The following is a 20,135-nucleotide window of genomic DNA, read 5'->3' as shown; positions in this document are numbered from 1 at the left end:
AGATCTGGAGCTGACTGGCGAAGGTGTAGCAAGAGTGTGCACTCCCAGCGTTTAACTCACTCCTCTGGGTACAGAATGCCTAGTGGATCAAGCTATTCACTCTACAGATGGGGGACCATGAAGCCTGCCTGGGGAAGGTTCCAGACGACAAGCCAGAGACACTGCTCATCCTCTGAATCTTCTCAATGACACATCCGCTATCTCCATCCCTAGCATCTTCAGGGGCACACGCGCGTCTCCGCGCAGCAGGGCAGCCCTGCCACTGACAGTATGACCCAGGTAAGAGAAAAGACCACCGACGTGAGCATATAGCCGCAGGACGCCAGGAAGCACTCGGAGGCCCCGCCTCCGCCACCGCGCCCGCGCGATAGGGGGCGTGCCCAGGCCCGAGGCCCCGCCTCCTCCGCGCGCTTCGCTCTAGGCCCCGCTGCGCGCGCTCCTGGCTCCCGGGTGAGCGCAGCGCGGGGCCGCGGTGGCCTGAGGCCTGCCCGCTGGGCCCTGTCGCTACGCAGCCTGAAATACTGCGGCATCCCTGGCTGAACTTGGCCTCGCGCCCGGGCGCTCTCGGAGCACCGAGGCGCGGCCCCGCGTGAAGCGCGCACCTGCCGAAGACGAAGCACGGGCAGGGGGTCCCAGGTCCCCCCAACGCCCCAGCCGCCTGTCCTGTTAGCCAGCCCGGGCCACTTCCCGGAGGAGCGAGATGAAGTAAGCTGCACCCCCCTGCTTGCTCTGGGCTGCGCACTTCTTGCACCCGAAGGCACGCCAGTCAGCTGGCCACGGGGGTGGCTCGGGTCCCACGGTGCTCGCCCGAGTCACCGATCATCCACCCGCACGCCCCTCCTTCCGCGGAATAAAGGCGTCGTCACCCCACCCCACCCCACCCTATCCCTGCAGGGCCTGGGGATGCGGTGCAGTTAGGTGGCGGGCCAGTAGGAGGCGGCCAGGTCCCTTCCCTGGCAGCCCTGGGGACCCAGCGCGCCCTTGTCCCTAGGCTTCCCGGAACGTGCCGCAGAGAGCGAGCTGGTGATTTCCCAATGCTTAAACTTTGGCAGCTGCTATCGCATGAGCGTTCTCTAAATACCGACCCCGCAAATTCTTTTCCAGAGGCACGGAGCCTCTGAAAGTCGGCTTTCCCAGCCTGAATGCTTAGCCGGAAGGAAGCAAAGAACTGAAAGTTCCATACAGCAATTTAGTAGGTAGTCCACCCCTTCCTTCGTGGCCCTTGAAAGGTAACCAGTTGGAAAACCAGGACCCCTAAAGTCGACCGTGAAGCATGGCTGACCGACTCTTGAGTTGATGAGGCTAATCTTTATTTTGAGATCACATCACAGAAAAGCGCCTGTTTAAGAAGGGCGGAGTGGTGTACACCATTAATCCCAGCACTTGGAGGGAGAGGAGCAGAGGCAGGAGGCAGAGGCAGGAAGATCTCTGAGCACTCTAGGCTAGTCACACAATGAGACCCTACCTTAAAAAAATGTTGTGTTTGACTTGAGCACGGCTCATTTTAAAAGAGTTTTGGATTTAACAACAACAATTAAAAAAAAAAAAAAAGACGATTTAACCGAAAACAACAGATTACTATTGGCTGTTTGGGTAGATCAGGGACCATTTAAAAAGGAAAGGAAAGATGGGCTGGTAGGGCCCACCCATTATCCCAGCATTTCTGAGCCTGAAGCAGAAGAACATTGAGCCAGGCCAGCCTGGGCTACCTAGCCACACTCTTTTCTCCAAATAAAACAAAACCTAAAAGGAGACTTATGAAGATTGCTTTAGCATCTGTGGCCCAGTCCTCCAGACCTGCTAGAGCAGCGGTCCTGGTTTGTAAAGTCAGGAAGATCTCTTACATCATGTCCTCACAAAGCATGTTTTGTTCCTGATCTGCTATCTTCTGGCCAGCTATTAAAATGAGGTTGTTTGTTTCCATTTTACAGCCAGGGAAAATAATCTAGAATTGAGCCAGGGGGTTAGGGCCACACACTTACAGCTTTACCCTTTTTTTTTTTTTTGAGACAGGGTTTCTTTGTGTAGCTTTGCGCCTTTCCTGGAACTCACTTTGTAGACCAGGCTGGCCTCGAACTCAGAGATCTGCCTACCTCTGCCTCCTGAGTGCTGGGATTAAAGGCGTGCGCCACCACTGCCCGGCCAGCTTTACTCTTTTTACTCTTTGGTGTCATTTATTTTTTTCCCACCTAGGACATCATCCATGCTAGGCAAGCCCCAAACCTGTGAGCTACAGCCCAGTTTTTATTTCTTTTCAAATAATGTGTTATTTTTTAAAGATTAAAAAAAATATGAGTATGAGTATTTTGCCTGCATGCCAGTATGCGGTGTGTGCAGTGTTTACTGAGTCTAGAAGAGGGTTTGAGAACTCCTGGAACTGGAGTTATAGATGGTTATGAGCTACCGTGTGGACATGGGGAATCAAACCTGAGTCCTCTGCAAGAGCAGCATGTGTTCTTAACCACTGAGCCATCTCTCCAGCCCCATTTATTTTATTTGAATGTGCATGTGTACGTGTGTGCATGCCTACGGAGAACAGAAGAGGGAGCTGGAGCCCACGGAGCTGGAGTTACCAACGTGAACTGTCACGTTGGTGCTAAGAACTGAACCTAGGTCTCTACAACAACAGCAAATGCTACTAACTGCTGAGCAAATTCTCTAGTCCTCCCCTCCCCCACCCCATTTGTTTTGTTTTAATTTTATTTATTTATTTTATATGTGTGGTTGGGTGTTTTATTTCCGTGCATATCTGTGTACCACATGTATGCCTGGAACCCTTGGAGGCCAGGCGACGGCTGGAGTTACAGATGGTTGTGAGCTGCCATGTACATGCTGGGAATCGAACCCAGGTCCTCTGCAAGAGCAGCAGGCAGCCGTAACTGCTGAGTCATCTCTCCAGCCCTGCTGTGGTTTTTTGGGACAAGGTCTTGTTTTGTATCCTAGGCTGGTCTCAAGTTCTCAATCCTTCTCCCTCAGCTTCTTGACTTAGGGGATTACAGACATAACCCGGCTGTCATACTCTTCTTCTGGCCAGATGGTTGATTTCTCAAGATCTACGAAGGGGCCATCCCAGCCCTGCAGCTCTTCAGTCAGCCTGATCAGAGGAGCCAGCTGAGCCCTTAGGAGCCGTGCCTTGCAGTTTTCCTGTAGCAAGATGGTTAATTGTATTTGAGGCATTGTGGGAAGTGCCTTCATGATGCTGATGTTCAGTGGGAGAAGCTAGCATTTCATGAGAGCCTACGGCTTGCCAAGCATTGCAGTGCCTTACACGGATCGTCTTCGCGTGTGCTTATAATGGACTTGCTTTTCTGTTCTGTGGTTGAGGAACAAAGAAGTTAAATCCCGTCTCGGGTCACCCCGCTGCAGGGAGGCACAGAGTTGAATTCCAGATTGTGTACTCAGTGTCTTAGCCCACAGGGCCGTTCAGGTTTTACTAGGATATCGACTCCCTGACTTCCTAATATCGGAAGGAGGGCATACAAGTCACTATTAGGCAAGTGGAGACAGGGCCTTAGCAGAGACCAGTGAGAGGCCATTAGTGGTCGGGGTAACGTGGCAACCTCCAGCAGTGCCTGGCCCGCTGGCTTGTGTGAGCCGCCACTGTGAGGAAAACCAGTGACGCTACACCAAGCTGTGGGCCACGTTGTTGTTTGGGGGATATAACCACACATTTTCTTTCTTCTCGCTCTCTCTTTTTAAAAAAGGTTTATTTTTTTTTATTTTTATTTCTGTGTAGGAGTTTTTGTCTGCATGTATGCATGAGCGCCACATGTGTGCACTGCCTGCAGAGACCAAAAGAGGTTGCTGAGTCCTCTTACAGGTAGTTATAAGCCGCCGTTGTGTGGGTGCTGGGAACTGAACCTGAGTCCTCTGCTCTGGACTGCCGAGCCGTCTTCCCAGCCTTTAGCCACACTTTGATAGTGGCATTGGAGGTTAGTACTACAACCATTGCTCTGAGTTGTCTGGCCTTCAGCAACGTAGGTGACCTTTCTGTGGCTTAGTTCTCTGCTACAGAAACGGTTGATGATGGTACCTACCTCACAGAATTGTGGCAAGAGTGAAAGAGTCCGTCACTTGTCATACGCTAGGCCTAGCATTTGCCATATGGCGTATGCGCCATAAATAGCTCACACTGCTAATAGTCTTGGTATAACAAGAAGCAGCTGCTGGTGGGTTGCAGTGTCACAGGGCCTGAAGTGGCCGTTACAACATTTTGTTTTCATGCCGTCACTCAGCCCTAGGCATCTTGACTGTAACATGAGGTTACAGTGATCCTGTGCAAATGGTATTTCTTTAGCAGACGTCACTGGAGCTTGCTGACTGCTTGGCCCTGTCTGGGATGCTGGAGATGCTGCAGTGAAATGAACGTACCTCTCCTGTTCAGGCTGGACTTGATTTCTCGGGAGAAAGTGTGGCAGGCAGTAAGCAAGCTCCATGTAATCATCATACAGGGTCCTCGGAAGTGTTAGAGACACAGGGCTGGGGATGTGGCTCAGTTGGTGGAATGTTTGCCTAGCGTGTGCTACACATCCAACACTGCATAAAACTAAACCTGGTGACACTTGCCTGTCACCCTAGCATTCAGGAGATGGGGGTGGGGGTGGGGAGCAGAAGTTCATAGGACAGGAGAGATGGCTCAGCAGTTAAGAGCACTGGCTGCTCTCCCAGAGGACCTGGGTTCAATTCCCAGCACCCACATGGCAGCTCACACCTGTCTATAACTCCCATTCCAGGGCACCCCAAGCCCTATTCTGGCCTCTGCAGGCCCCAGGCATGTGTGTGGCACACAAACACACAAAACACACACACACAAAATAATTTCAGGGAAGTTCAAGGTCATCCGCAGCCACATAGCAAGTTTGAGGATAGCCTAGGATCCATGAAGCCAGGAAGGAAGGGAGGAGGGAGGGAGGAGAGGAGAGCAGGAGGCAGGGAGGGAGGGAGGAGAGGGAGGAGAGGAGGAGGAGGCAGGCAGGAGGAGGGAGGGAGGGAGGAGGCATGAAGCGGAGTAGCAGTTCTAGTCTTTTGTGCAGTGGTCTGAGAGAGCCCGACTGAGTGAATGGTCTTTGCTGCAGTTAGTGAAGGAATGCACCATGTGGGCACCTGTGGGGGAAAGTAGGTCAGACAGAGACCAGAGCCAGTACAAAGGCTGGAGGCAGGAGGATGGGCAGAGTAGTGCAAGAGGTCATAGAAGTGATAGTGAGAAGCTAGACTGTGTCGCCCCTCCAGACAGACCTGTGAACAGAGCACTGGCATGCTACCAACCCTGGGAGGGTCACTCTGGCCCCTGGGCCGCCTCAACTCTGCAGGGGACAGAGGAAGCCGCAGGAGGAGGAAGGGCCTTCTGTAGGGATGCAGGCGGAGGTGATAGCAGAACAGAGATGGTGAGGAGCACTGTGCTCCAAACCTCTGTAACTTTTATTGTGTTTGTGTGTGCGCGTGCGCGTACGTGGGTACACATGTGTGTGCATACGTGTGTATACATGTGGAGGTCAAAGGACAGGTACTGGAGTTGGATCTCTCCTTCCATCCTGTGAGCTGAACTCAGGTTATCAGGCCTGGTGACAGAGGCCTATAGCTGTCCCCAAATAGAACCTGAAATGTTTTCCAACAGACCAGACACCTCTAAGGTTTATGATCTGAACATGTGTACGTTTACCAGGGCTTGTGGAAACTGCACTTGAAGCAGGTTGAGAGGTGTGGTGGTACATACCTGTAATCCCTGTGCCAGGGAGGATGAGACTGGAGGATGGCAAGTGGAGGCCAGCCTGGGCTACGTAGAGATGCTTTGTCTCAAAAACAAAGAAACACAAACCTGAAGGGAAGGAGAGACAGGAAGAGGAGAGAAGGGGAGAGAAGGGGAGGGGAGGGGAGAGAGGGGAGGGAGGGGAGAAAGAAGCTAGATTTGGGGTAAATAAACCAGTTGGATTTTGATGTGGTTAAGCCTAGTCAGCATTCAACTAATGTGACCAGAGGATCAGAGTGTGGGTTGATTGACCGCTCTAGAGGTGAGGTGGGAGAGTCCAAACTGGAAATACAGGTTTGGCCATACAGATAGCAACTGGCTGGTCAACTTTGAACAGCTACTATGTAGGAGGTGTATTGACCTTTGTTCTTAATAGAATTCAGTTGGTTATTCATTCATATAACTTTGATTTGGTAATGGTTATGCTTGACAACCAGCTTGGAAAATACCTGGAAATCTAGCAATGAAATCTTGCAAACAGGTACAAAGGGTCTTTGGGTGCCCTCACTGCTTCCAGCTGCCATCTGAGGAGGCCAGGGAAAGGGCTCTTTGAGTGTAGAGAAGAGCTTGATCTGGAAGCCAGGTCCCCAGATTGGCCGCAGAGGACCAAATGCAGATCAAGGTTGATTGACACTCTTGTTTGCCTGCACTGGTGAGTCTGACATCGGACCGCAGAACTAGAGGGGAAATTTGGCTGGTAGGGATGGTTTTATAAATGTTCTTTCATTTCAATTCTTGCTTCCTTCCCAGTTCTTTTAGAAAGTCCAGATTTCTGGGCTGTGATTTGAGGAACAGTCCTTCTTCTAGCCCGTCCCCAGGGGTCAGCTTTGTCAAGGCATCTGTGGGAGCTAGGAAAGGGTGTGTGTGTGTGTGTGTGTGTGTGTGTGTGTGTGTGTGTGTGTGTGTGTTGTGTGTAAAATGACCCCTGATTTTCCCTCTCACTGCTGTGGCTAGCCAGCCCCATGCTTCTCCCTCTGCCGGCCTGGGCAGAGACAGCTGCAGGCTGGCTGGCCATGTCCCCCTCTCCTGTGAGAGTAAATGGAAGATGGCTCTGGACTCTTCTGTTCACCATGGCTGGCCAAGTCAGTCTTTCACCTTTTGGAATGTTAGCAGGGCCTTTCTTAGTTGGGAGTTGGAGAGCCAAGGGTATTGAAATAAGATCCTGTGTGCACACTCAGTCCTAATTCTAAATTGAGCCTGTCAGAGCAATGCATTGTCACCCAGAGGAGGCCCACCTGTCTTCCTGCTTGCTGACTCCACCTCTTTTTTACTTATTTTATTTTGTGTGTAAGAGTATTTTGCCTGCACGTTCATATGAGCACCATGTGATGCTTGGTGTAGGTTTCCCTGGAACTGGATTAAGGATGGTTGTGAGCTACCGTGTGGGTGCTGGGAATGGGTCCTCCGCAAGAGCAGCAAATGCCCTAAACTTCTGAGTCTTCTCTCCAGCCTCCAGCCTCTCTCTTATTTTTCCTTGCCTTTCTTTCTTTTGATTTGGGGTTGCTGTGTAGCCCAAGCTAACCCTGAACTCAGAATCCTCCTGACTCTCAAGGGCTGAGATTGTAGGCTTGAGTCACCGTGTCCTGTTCCATCTGATTCTTGAACACAATTTGTTATATATGAAATTGTATCCTCCACACTCTTTTTAGCTTGTTTGGTTTTCTGAGACAGGCTTTCTCTGTGTATCCCTGGCTGTCCTGGAACTCACTCTGTAGACTAGGTTGTAGACTTGGCTTTATATTTCTCAGCCCTGTGACCCACAGAGGTCTCTGTCTCCCCTAGCACTTCCCTGCCTATATAGATAGGTGGTGCCGTCTCCTTGATAGTAGGGTGGGGACCTCCCTGGAAAAGCATGGGACCAAGGGCCAGTAAACTACCTGGACATACTTAGTTTACTTCCCAGGCGAGGAAGCTGCGGCCTTGGCAGATTAAATGCCTTCTTCAAGGTTGTGTGGTTATGTAGGATAAGGGTAAGAGTATGGCTGAGCATGATGTTTTCCAGTGTCCATGTTGACATCTCTGTCCTTCTCTCCAGCTTCTCGGACTGTTTAGCAATGGTTTCCTGACTGATCGCTTAATTAGACAAAGAAGAAAGCAAGGGAGAAGAAAATTCCTAAGTGGGCATTTGGTTTCCTGCCTCTCGACCAACATCCAGCATCGTGTGCGCAGCTCTGGTAGGTTATTTCATAGCCCCTTCCTCTCAGTCAGTGCGGAAACCCCTCAAAGGTAGCCTCTGCAGCAGCCGAGGTGCAGCCGCAGGGCGGAGAGCCGAGCCCAGCTCTCACTGTCCTCATCCTGGGAGGCTGAGCTGGCTGTGAGATTGGTAACCAGCTTTGCTCACCAGAGCGCTTGGTGGGCTGGCTCTGTAGCCCAGAGGAATGGCCAGTGTCTCAGCAGTGGTGTTGTGCCACTCTGGGGTGGGCGATCACTTTATATTTAATTAAATTTCTTTTCTCCCCCTCCCCCCTGAGACAGGCCTCCAACTACTTATATTTGAGGCTGACTCTGAATTTCTGACCTCCCTAATTTCACCTCCCAGGTGCTGGGTTACAGGGGCACATCGCCATACCTGGCCTATTTGAGTCGTCTAATTAGCTTAACATTTGTCTAGTATTCATTTTAAAGACTTTTTGTTACTCTTATTTAGTGTGTGTTACATGCATGCATACCCATTTACATGCCATGGCATGCATGTGGGGGTCAAGGAACAAATTCATGGAGTCAAATTTCCTTCTATCATGCTGGTTCCAGGGACTGCAGTTGGGTCACCATGCTGCTCAGTAGCAAGAAGTGCCTTTATCCACTGAGTCATCTCATCCACCTGGGGGTGGGGAGTGAGAGAGAGGGAGAAAGAGAGGGTGGGAGGAAGGGGAGAGAGAGAGAGAGTGAGTGAGAGAGAGAGAGTGTGTGTGTTTGTGTGTGTGATATGTGTGTGTTATTGTTATTGTTTTTTGCTTTGGAGACAGTCTTACTATATAGCCGAGGCTGGGCTTGAACTTTTAGTAATTTTGTCTTAGAGTTCTGACTGCTGGGATGACAGGCATGTGACCTCATACATGGTTGTGCATGTTTTTGTTTTGCTTTGGTTTGGGTCACATACCTCATCTCTACTCATCTTTACAACACTTCCCTCTTTCAGGTCAGCAGAATCTGTCAGGATTTTTTTTAAATGTACTAGAGACTGGACCCAGGCCTCACTCACAATAGACAAATGCTCTACCACTGACTGGGAACTTCAGCCTTTTTTTCATTCTTAATTTTGAGACAGGGTCTAAGTTATCCAGACTGACCTTGGACTCCATTTGTAGCCCAAGCTGGCTTGAACTTTTGACTCTCTTGCTTCAACCTCCCAAGTGCTAAGATCATAGGCATGAGTCACCATGCCTGGTTTCTGCCATGTTTTATAGATGAAGAAGTCAGGACCCAAATGGATTAACTATTTTCCAAAGGTCCTGCAGCTAGAAGGAGGGTTAAGCCCAGTGCTTCGGACCCCCTCGCCCACCCCCTACTCCGGGTCATGATTGACTAAGAAAGAGGGTTTAGCATGGTGACTAGAGCTTTTTGGCTTCATAATTCATTCCTCCTCCTAGTCTCCTCAACTGTGTTGGGGAATATTATTTTTAGGTGTGTTGCTTTTGTTTATGTTGCATTTGTTTAACTCTGTGAAGCTGTGTTACTGTGCCTGTCTAATGCACCTGATGGTCTAATAAAAAGCTGAACAGTCAATAGCGAGGCAGGAGAAAGGATAGGTGGGGCTGGCAGGCAGAGAGAAAAAAAATAGAAGGAGAAATCTGGGAAGAGAGATTGAGAAGGAGGAAGACATCAGGGGCCAGCCACCCAGCTACACAGCAAGCCACAGAGTAAGAGTAAGATTTACAGAAGTAAGAGAATGGGAAAAGTCCTGAGGCCAAAGGCAGATGGGATCAGTTAAGTTAAGGAAAGCTGGCAAGAAACAAGCCGAGCTAAGGCTTATTAAGAATAAGCCTCTGTGTGTGATTTGTTTGGGAGCTGGGTGGTGGGCCCCCCAGAAAAGAGCAAAAACAAACAACAACCTACAACACAGCTGTCTTATGAGAATCTGGTCAGAACCAGCGGGGCCAGGCAGCACAGCCGAGTCAGCTCGTTCATGTTGGCTGCCACAGTCAATAAGGGCTTACTGGGAGCCATTTGTGACAAGGGGAAGGTGAACTAAAGCGTCGGAGGGAAGCTCCAGCAGGATTGTTCTGACCTGGTGATGGAAGCAGGAGGCCAGGCCGGTGTGTGCATGCTTTATTTTTTCCCTTGGTGTGTATGGGTGTTTTGCATGCACCTTATGCACGCCTGGTATCTACAGAGGCCAGAAGAGGGCATTGGATCCCCTGGGACTGGAGTTACAAACAGTTGTGAGCTGCCATGTAGGTGTTGGGAATCTAACTCTGGGAGCAACTAGTGCTTTTAGCCACGGAGTTGACTTCTGTGCTCAGTATTCTGGAACCTGGCAACTCGAAGTACGCTCCTTGGGCCCAGCCGTCAGCTTTGGCCTCTCCTTTTTCTTCTCCATAAGAATCTGCATTTTAAACAGTTCCCCAGGGAACTCAAGCACACAGTACAGTTTGAGCTATGCTGTTAAGGTTAAAAAACAGGATCATAATGAAAAACAAGTAACACATTCTCCCCTCCCTGCATCAACACCTGAGACAGATAGGAGAACTGGCCCTGAGATCCTAAGAGCAAGAGACCTGACCCTGCCCCTCACCAGCTGCAACACTCTGGGAGAGCAGACCCTGCCCCTCACCAGCTGCAGCACTCGGGAGAGCTGACCCTGCCCCTCACCAGCTGCAGTACTCAGGAGAGCTGACCCTGCCCCTCACCAGCTGCAGCACTCAGGAGAGTGGCCCCTACACCTTGACTGGGCAGCACAGTAGAGCTGGCCCAGGAGGTGTGGATGTGGGAGAACCAACCCTGAGGATGTGAAAGTGGGAGAACTGGCCCCGCCCCTTGCTCATCACTGCAAAGGGTGAACTAGCCAGGGCCATGCTGGAGAGCTCACCCTAGTGGTGAACACAAGGGAGAGCTGGCGGGCTGACCAACCCTGCAACTACCCAGGCCCAGAACCTCCTCCTCCAGGCTGTTCTCTGTGTTGACCCACCCCAACATCCACCCTATCTGTGATCTGATGGAGCATGAGGGTGAGGGGTGGGGGTGGGATGGGGTTGATCCATGGACCCAAGGCTGCAGGATCTCTAAGACACAGGGCAGCAACAGAGTGTCCAGGGAGAGTCCCAGTGAGGGTCTGGCATTGATGGTGTAGCAGAGACCAGGGGTCTTGAACCAGACCAGTGATTCTTTGTGATAAATGCCTGCTTGTAAAAATGTGTGGATAAAGGGGTTTACTGATAAAGAAAAAATATTTCTCAAAATTTTATTTTGTTTTATTCTGGAGGTGGGGGGTGGGAGGGAGATGGGTGGGATTGGGAGGCATGATGTGAAAGACACAAAGAATAAATAAAAAGAAAGTTAGAAAAAAATGTATGCCACCCACGCTGACTTCAGAAAGAGTAGTTACGGTAGGTGTTTAGTAATCACACTGTAAACAGTTCTGTTGAAATTCCCAATGCTGCTTGCTTCAGGAGTTCTGGGAATGCAAGAGAGAAGACTGGTTTACTTGGGCACTAGGTCCAGAACACACACGTTGTCCAAGGAAAACAGTGTGGTAGAGGACCAGAAGGCAGTGTGGGTCAGGTGCCATCCAACCTCGTCCTCAGAGAGGTGGCCTTGGGATCCCCCACCTGACAGCCCCTGTGAGACTCCCAGCCTCTCTCTGTACCAGCACATCCCGAGCCCTGGCTCCCGGGCCGGGTCAGGAGTTTGGGGTGCACCTTGCCAGCTGGCACCTCCTCCTTCTCCAGGCTGTTCTCTGGGCTTCAGATTTCTCCTGCACTGACCTTGCAGCTTTTCCTCCCGCGGGGCAGAGCTGGTGCCAGCGAGAAAGGCAGGCTCAGGTGCCAAGGACGGGAATTGGGAGGCAGAGGAAAGCGGAATGCCCTGGAGTCCGTCTGTGCATTTGAGAACAGAGATGCAGGGTGGGCAGGAGAGGAAGGCTGGGGCCTCTCAGGTCCTTTGAATGGAGGGAGGTGTGATGTGTCCTGTGGATGCTGCACAGACACTGTGTTTGGCCTTTGTCCTACTTGGGTGTCACTAGATCTGTCTTGGTGGTGGGTCCCCAGAGAGATGAAGAAGAAAGGCTAGGACCAGGTCAAAGTGGGTGCATGGCTCACACCTGCAACTCCAGCACTTCAGAGGCTGAGGCAGGAGGATTGCCATGAGTGTGAGGCCAGCCTGGGCTACAGAGTAAGACCCTGTTTCATACAATAACAATAACAGCAACAATTAAACAAACAGGCAAATTTAATCCCAACAGAACAGTGCTGGTAGGCTGGTCAACTCTGTGGGGCCTGTCACGCTCGATGATCTCATAACCCCAGTTTCCCCCTGTGTGGTCATATTTATTCTGTCCACGCTGTCTGGTTTATGAACGGTGTTCCGCCAGCTTCTGTGGTTCCCTCTTCACCTTCCCACCTCCATACTGCCCCTATTTCCGCCTTTACTTCCCTTAGCTGTGGTTCCTGCCCTCTCCGCTTCCTTTGACCCTTTCCCAAAGCCGGGCTTCATGGAGAGCTGGAGGACTATGATGATAGACACACAGCCCTGGGCTAGAACAGAGAACCAGCCCAGTAAATACTCAGGTGCTTGTGACTCGCCTCAGGCCTCTTTCCTCCCAGATGTACCAGCTGCCACAAGTCGGGCTGACAAAGCTAGCCAGGCAGGCATGTTTGCCTGTGGAAGGCCAAGTGATTGCCAGGACCCAGCTGCCACTCTGTCACTGTGGAAGCTTCATTCCACAGCACCTCAGCCTTCCCATGCGCAAGGGGACCGTAGTTAAACTGTCCTGTGTGCGTCGTCAGGGCTCCAGTCTGGATCCACCAAGTACTTTCTTTTTTTTCCTTCTGGTGTTGGGAATGGGACCCAGTGTCCTCGTTCTACTGAACAGTTTACTACTGAGCCACACACACTCTACCCCCAAGTCTGTGCTTTCTCCATCACATTTATCTGTGCGTGTGCACACATGCATGCATGTATACATGGAGGAGCTCAGAGGACAGCTTGCAGGCGCTGATTCTCTCCTCCCACCCTGTGGGTCCCAGGGATTATTCTCAGGTTGTCAGGTTGGGGCAGGTGTATTTTCACACAGAACCACTTGCTGACCTCCACATCCTCGATTAGCTGTGATTTTGTGTGTGGAGTCCAGTAGACATGGGAAAAGTCTGAGCAATGGGTGAGAGAAGGTGGCCATTGGCTGAAGGGCACCTGCTGCTGTTCCTGGGTTAGCCTTCCCCTGCTGTCCAGCTAGCCTGTGCTCATGGCTGAGGCTAGCTGTGGCTGTGAAGTGGCTCTCTCAGCACTGTGGGCCTCCCTGGTGATTTGTGCCGCACTCTGGTGCTCCTAGCAGCAGAATGCCCTGGATCCATCCAATGGCCTAGGACTCTCCCGGGCCCAATTCCTGCTTACAGAGCAAGCTCCCTACACACCGACTTCCTGGCACGGAAGCCAGTCTGCTCAGGAGGGAGGGGAATGCTGAGTGACTATAACATTTCCCCAAGAAACATGTGGCTGTGTCTTGCCAGGCAGGAAATGTCTGATGCTCTGGCTGTGTTTCTTCCACATCATAACCTCCTGAGCCATGTCTGAAGCTTCCTCCTTCCTTGTCTCTTCTTCCCAGGCACCCAGACGTTTGGAAGATGCTCATAGCGGCAATGTGCTTAGCCCTTCTGGGCTGCCTGCAGGCCCAGGAACTCAAGGGACATGTTTCCATAATCCTGCTGGGAGCAACCGGGGACCTAGCTAAGAAGTACCTGTGGCAGGGACTGTTTCAGCTTTACTTGGATGAGGCTGGGAAGGGCCACAGTTTCAGCTTCCATGGGGCTGCCCTGACAGACCCCGAGCAGGGCCAGGAGCTCATGGACAAGGCCTTGGAATCCCTCTCCTGCCCCAAGGACTTGGCACCCAGTCACTGTGATGAACTCAAGGGTCAGTTTCTGCAGCTGAGCCAATACCGCCAACTGAAGACGGCCGAGGACTATCAGACCCTGAACAAGGACATTGAGACCCAGGTCCGGCAGGATGGGCTCTGGGAAGCTGGCAGGATCTTCTACTTCTCTGTGCCACCCTTCGCCTATGCAGACATCGCCCGCAACATCAATAGCAGCTGCCGACCACACCCAGGTGCCTGGCTGCGGGTTGTTCTTGAAAAACCCTTTGGCCATGACCACTCTTCAGCCCAGCAGCTGGCTTCAGAACTTGGCAGCTTTTTCCAGGAAGAGGAGATGTATCGGGTAGACCATTACCTGGGCAAGCAGGTGAGCTGCAGCTTGGAGTCCGGCATGACTGTGCCATGTGGGGTACCATGGATCTATCATCAAGGACTTACTACCAAATGTAGAACTGGGCTAGAGAGTGTTGGGAACCCTCAGGATCTGTGGTCTTCCTGAAGGCAGACAGGAGATGTGGAAGCAGGAGAGACCAGTGAATAGCAGGAAGGACCATTTTCTATCTCCTTGTCTTGGCTTTCCAGAGAAGGTGTACATCCTGATTCCCCCATGTGGACCTGCCTTCTCCACAGAAGTGGTCCAGGGACTCTGATATCTGGATCATTTTTCATTTGGAAATGCTGTGGGAATTAGAATTAGCTTTTTAAATCCCTCACCCATCTGCCTTTTTAAAATAAAAATCTTGGTCATCTTGAATACTGTCTTGAGGCAAAAGGATGATAACAACTTAGAACTGAGTGAGGGAGTGGACCCCTGAATCCAAGTGGTTCAGTGAAACCTAGAAACAGGAGCTGGGAGCGATCTGGAAGGTACAGGTCAGCGGCCAGTTCACTCTGCACAGGCCTCAGAACTCTGGGATCATCAAGAGCTAGCATTCCCAGCATAGAGTGCACTGTGCCTCTGCCCTTTGGTACCCAGACTGCTGAGCTGGGCCACATACTGGGCAGGGAACCAGCTCACAGGCAGGTGCTTCCCTTCCCCTCTGACCCTCTGTGTCTGTCATGGTCTCAAACTGTCCTCCCCAGACCAGGGCCAGTCTTGATAAGGGATCATTGTACTGCAGATTAAACCTGGGGTCTCAGGCATGTGAGGCCAGCATTCTACCACTGGCCACAGGAAGACAGTCAATTTTAAACATGTTCTTTCGTGGCTGGAAACTGTTTAAGTCATTTAGTTTTAAGTATCTCCATTGAGCTGTGAGACCTGAGGTCTAGGACCTGGTGCCCACAGACGGTTTCTCCCTTAAGCGAAGAGGTCTGGAGCTCGGGAGCCAGGGTTCTTCCTTCACCCAAGAACCTGGGATGACCAGTCTTCCTCCCCGACAGGTCGTGGCTCAGATCCTGCCCTTCCGAGATCAGAACCGTAAGGCCTTGGATGGCCTCTGGAACAGGCACCACGTGGAACGCGTGGAGATCATCATGAAGGAGACCGTGGACGCAAAAGGTACGTGGGTCTGGCGCCCCTGGGTCTGGCGCCCCGCGGCTCCTCAGCCTTGCCTGCCTGGGCTTTGGTGGCGCTCCAGGCTGCAATCTGGAGCGCCAGCCAGGCCTTTGCACCATGGCCAGCTCAGCTCGGAGGGAGGGAGGAGTCCTGTTGGTGTGTAGCCTCCTGCTGTGTGCTGCATTCTTCACTGAGCTGACCTGCAGGGTGCCTGCCTGGTGGCAAAGCCCAAGTTGTCACTGATGCCTTAGGAGGCATTTGGTCCAGTGACAGGCACCTGGTGCAGGCCCTAGAAACAGCTGACAAGAAGTCAGTGCTGGAGGTTACTCCAGGCATGTTTTCATGTGTGTGTCTGTATGTATGTATGCATGTATTTTTTTGAGACAGGGTTTCATAGCCCAGGCTGGCCTCAAAATTACTACGTAGCCAGGAATGACCTTGAACTTGTGATCCTCCAGCCGCTGCCTCCCTGGTGCTGGGACTCCAGGTGTGTGCTGCCACACTCCCATACTCCGCTAATGTGGGTTTTACACTAGTGTGATGTGGGTCATTGCAGTTGTGAGGGTTTGTGCTTGTATTAGTGATGCCTGGGACGTGGCAGCCTCTCCTGTGCCCTCCTCCCTCTAGCATCTTGCTCTTCCTGTGAGAGGCCTTTGCGGTCACTCCCTTCGGAAGCCACAGACTGCCATTGCTCTCTGTGGGGCTGCTCTTGTCCTGTGCTGGCCTCACTGTCTCTCTCACGTGATTGTAGGTGCCAGGAGGTCACCGTCCTACAGAGCACTGTGTGAATGGTGCCAGTCCGGGTGGGGAGACAGCGTGTTACACTTGTCTCTGCCCCTAGTGTGGTGACTTCAGGGTGTCACTGTTATATCTCTGGCAAGAGTAGGTTTTGCAGGTGATGACGGATAAGGTTACTTTGAGCTCTGGCGTTCTGCCGTGTTACTACAAAACTTTTAGAAGTGCTGTACTTGTGTGTGCATGTGCATGCACACATGTGTCATGTGATCTTGTGGAGGTAGAGGACAGTCTTTGGAGTCAGTTCTTTTCTACCATGTGGTTCCTAGATATTGAACTCAGATCACCAGGCTTGGGGTGGCAAGCACATCTGCTCACCCAGCCACCTTTCTGGTCCTGTTATTATATTTAAAACTATTTTTATCTTTATTTTATTACTTCATGTGTATTAGTGTTTTGCCTGAACGTGTATGCATACCACATGCATGCCTAGTGCCCAGGGAGGTCAGAAGAGGATGCTGGATCCCTGGGACTGGAGTCACAGACAGTTGTGAGTCACCATGTGGGTGCTGGGAAATGAATGCAGATCCTCTGTGAGAGCATAAGCGTTTTTAACCTTAACTAAGCCCAGTGATTAAAATCTCTCCAGCCTTGTCACTAAAATTTTTGGTCACTACATTTACAATATTGGTTCCTACATCATCATCATCTAATAACTGTATAATAATAATGGCTTAAAAAGCTAACTATCTCCCCAGAAGCATATGAGGTGGGGACAATTACTGGCCTTCTCTACAGGCAGTGGTGTGGTACTCTGTCCAGGGGCCTTGGCTGGAGTGAAGGAGTCTGTCTGCTTCTAGGCCAGCACTGTGGCCCTAGCTCTCACACTTGGCACCACTGCACACTGCCACCACCCCACACAGCTGTATACCTACCTTCTGTAGCTGCAGGAATTCCCTGGGGCCACCCCCTCATACCCCAAAATGTGACCTGACCTGAGGAGAGAGCTCCAAGCTCCTGGACCAAAGAGCAGCTAGAAGTCTGTCCTTCCTCTCTTCCATCTGTCCTTTTTGCTTTGTCTCTCTCTTCCCCTTGGTAACTCTGCTTCTCTCTCTCTCTTGGTGTGTGTTGTTAGTGCTGGAAACTCTGGGCTGGGTGGTAGGTTCTCAGACGCGATCCAGCCTCTGGGAGGCTGGGGCTGGGGTGAGAAACTCCAGTATGAGGCCACAGGCAGACTGGTAGGCAGGTGAGGAGTGAGGGGCAGGAGGCTAGACAGAGCTCCCCAGCCAGGCCTAGACAGGCATCTCTCCATCAGGAGGCACTGGGTCTCCCTCCTCCAGATCACAGCAGAGAACAGGTACCAGCCCCTATGGTGACTTCACCTGGGTCTCAGGACGTCTGCAGAGCCCTTCTGAGGTCCAAGCAGGAGTGTGTGCTGCACCTGTCCTTGCTTCGTCTGCAGGGCTGAGCTGCAGATCTGGGACTGAGAACATGGGTCCAGTGAGAGGTGCAGTGGCCACTCTGGAGCCAACCAGCAGTTTCTGCTGTCTGGACTTGGTCTGTTCCTGCCGCAGCTGGGAGGCAGGGTCTCGCTCCCTCTGCCTGGCGAATTCCCTGTGCTCACCACAGGCCAGGCCGTGGAAGAGTCTGTGTGTAGAGCCGGCTCTGGTCCCTCACCTCTACATTCTGCCCTTCTCCTGCCCATGTCCTCCATGTACTGCACACCCGCTAGGGACTCTTGGTAGGGTCTCTGTGGAGACAGGGGCCAGGCAGGCTATGGCAAAGGTGCCTTTGAAACTTAGAAAATGGAAGCCGAGGAGCCGGCAGAAAGCCTGGGCAGGTGGACGCTTGGGCGGGTGGACTTGCTGGTTGAGCCTGTGGGTCTGAGCAGCAGCTGGTACCCGGGTGGCTGGCCCAGGGAACGGTCATGGGCTCTGGCTACAAGGCTGCTGTAGCAGGTAGACTTAACTGCGCCTGAGCCTCCAGCACATACTCTCCCACTCAGTGGGAGGCCAAGCGGCCAGGCTCCCCCTTGTTCCGAGGGCCTACACCTAGTAACAGATAAGGGCTGTTGTGTGGGACTGGTCAGCTAGCTGCATGTGCTTCCTTTTAACAATTGCTTTGTTTCGTTTTGTTTCATTGAAGACAGTCTCTCTCAAGGTAGCCTAGGCTGGCCTCCATCTTACAATATAGCTCAGGCTGGCCAGGAGCTCATAGAAATCCTCCTGCCTCAGGCTCCCAAGTGCTGGGATTACAGACACATGCTACCACTTCCCTCTTCTAGAATCTGTTTTTGTCGCACTGGCCAGCGGGACTGCTGCTCTGCTGGGTCTTTCTGGTCTAGGTACAACAATAATGGGAAATTCTGCTATCAAGCCCCAAGCCCAGGAGGAGGGCTCTGTCCTGGGCCACTTTGGCAATAGAATGAACACGTCAGTGCTGGGAGGACAAGTCTTATACAGTCCTAAGGAGTCACCTACAGAAGCTCTGGTGACCCAGGCACGGTCCCCCTCTCCTACCTTCCGGACAGGAACTGTAGCTCTGCCCAGGTGCCAACATCTGGGTGACAGTGGTGGGCTCGGATGAGTGATGCTCTGGATGGCCTCTGTGTGGGCTGAATGTTTCCAAGGCTTGATTCTGAGCCCTTTAGTTTGAATTTTAAGCAAAAGACCAAGGTCACAAGGCATTCCTTGTCCACTGCCCTCCCTCCCCTTCCCTCTGTACCCTCCCCTCCCCCACATACCACTCATGCCTTACTCCTTCCTAGGAGTAGACGCTGGGGGAGTCTGGTAGGGGAGGGGCTCCCATCCTGGCCTGTTGTTCCCCTGCCCCTCCCCTGCTTTGCAGCAGCCATGGGAAAGGGACTTTTGAACTACAAGGTCACTTGGCTCTTCCTCCCACCCCCATCCACCTGGGCGGCAGCAGTTCCTCAGCTCTCTCCCTCTCTTCCTCCCTCCCTCCCTCGGCAGAAGCTGCCGCAGCCTCTGGCTCAGTGGAGCTTGCTGCAGAGGCTGCCGCACAGACTGGGGCACCCTGGATGAGGAAGCAAGAGCCATCCATCAGGCCAGTAGTAACCCCGCAGTGTCCGACCTGGGTTCAACCCACAGGAGGCCCTGCCCCACGTCACATACGCCCTAGGGCCCTCCGTGGGGTCTCCTGATGCAGCAGCGTGGGCTATGGGTGTGACCTTGGTTAGGTCACCTGCTGCAGTGCAGCGGTGACTCCAAATGGCTGTGCAGAGGAATCAGGTCTTTAATGACCGAGGTTCAGTAGTCTGTGTTGTGGGATCTGAACCCAGCCTCTGGATCATCAGAACGCAAACTTTTAACCATTGTGTTCCTCATCCTCTCAGTGCCCAGCCTCAGGAGTTGGCCTTCCTCACTACCTTGTACTCAGAGGCTCTCTCCACTAACCTACTTTCCCTCTGCACAGAAGCCTTTGGAAGGGGTGGGTGGGTGGGGGCACACTTCCCGAGGCTGTCCGTGCTGGGCAGTGTCTCTGTCCAGGCCCCAGGGAAAGGAGTGTGATGTGTGAGTTAGAGTGACTGCCCTGTGCCTCTCACCGGGGACCTGGCGGGCAGTACCAGCTGCCCTGCTCCTTCCACCATGTGACATACGGTGGCGCTGGGCACTTGCTCAGCAGAGCAGTGTCCCTTCCGACCCATCTGCCGCGCTGTCTGCAGGCTGAGCTGGGGTAGCTGCAGCCTCGTGCCCAGAGCGAGGCCAGGGAGAAGGGGCGGAGCCAGCCATCAGTCTCTGCTCTGCCCTCACAGGCCTTATTTTTAGCGATCCCCGAAGACATTGGGAGGGACTGCAGCTGGCTTTTAGTAGTTTTTCCTTTGTTTCATTAAAACAATCTGTTTTTGCTGGGAAGCCCCGCTCTCACACAACACGGAGGCTGTGGAAGGGGTTACTGTTCACTTCTGGAGACGTGACGCTCAGCTCAACGTTAACGTGCTGAAATCCACGGCAGTGTTCTCTGGGTGATTTCGGCATTAAACTAGGTGACGACTAGGTGTACTTAACAAATAGAGACGCTCTCCAAGTTTACCGGGAGAGGAACAGTCTTAAGATGCCTATTCCAGCCAACGTTGGCTTAGTATGTGGCAACCTGTAATCGGTCTGTAA

The 20,135-nt window shown here is 52.3% G+C and overlaps 1 protein-coding gene across 2 annotated transcripts in view; it reads left to right on the top strand.

The window, feature by feature from the left end:
• Positions 1-429: 429 nt before the first annotated feature.
• Positions 430-20,135, top strand: part of H6pd (hexose-6-phosphate dehydrogenase/glucose 1-dehydrogenase) — a 28,236-nt gene continuing 8,530 nt past the window's right edge. Inside the window, exons 1-4 of one of the 2 annotated variants that reach the window (XM_028858457.2) lie at positions 430-705; positions 7,782-7,920; positions 13,506-14,142; positions 15,159-15,276. In XM_028858457.2, the coding sequence (XP_028714290.1) occupies positions 13,525-14,142; positions 15,159-15,276 (736 nt within the window). In that variant the 5' untranslated portion in view covers positions 430-705; positions 7,782-7,920; positions 13,506-13,524. Of the gene's footprint in view, positions 706-6,164; positions 6,399-7,781; positions 7,921-13,505; positions 14,143-15,158; positions 15,277-20,135 lie in introns of those variants that run through there. The other variant, XM_037203195.1, reaches the window with a different exon arrangement.

Source organism: Peromyscus leucopus, chromosome 2, assembly GCF_004664715.2.
Source record: "Peromyscus leucopus breed LL Stock chromosome 2, UCI_PerLeu_2.1, whole genome shotgun sequence".
In the NCBI taxonomy this organism is placed as follows: domain Eukaryota; kingdom Metazoa; phylum Chordata; class Mammalia; order Rodentia; family Cricetidae; genus Peromyscus; species Peromyscus leucopus.
Note: the sequence above shows the minus strand (reverse complement) of the source record. Positions and strands in the feature narration are given on the sequence as shown.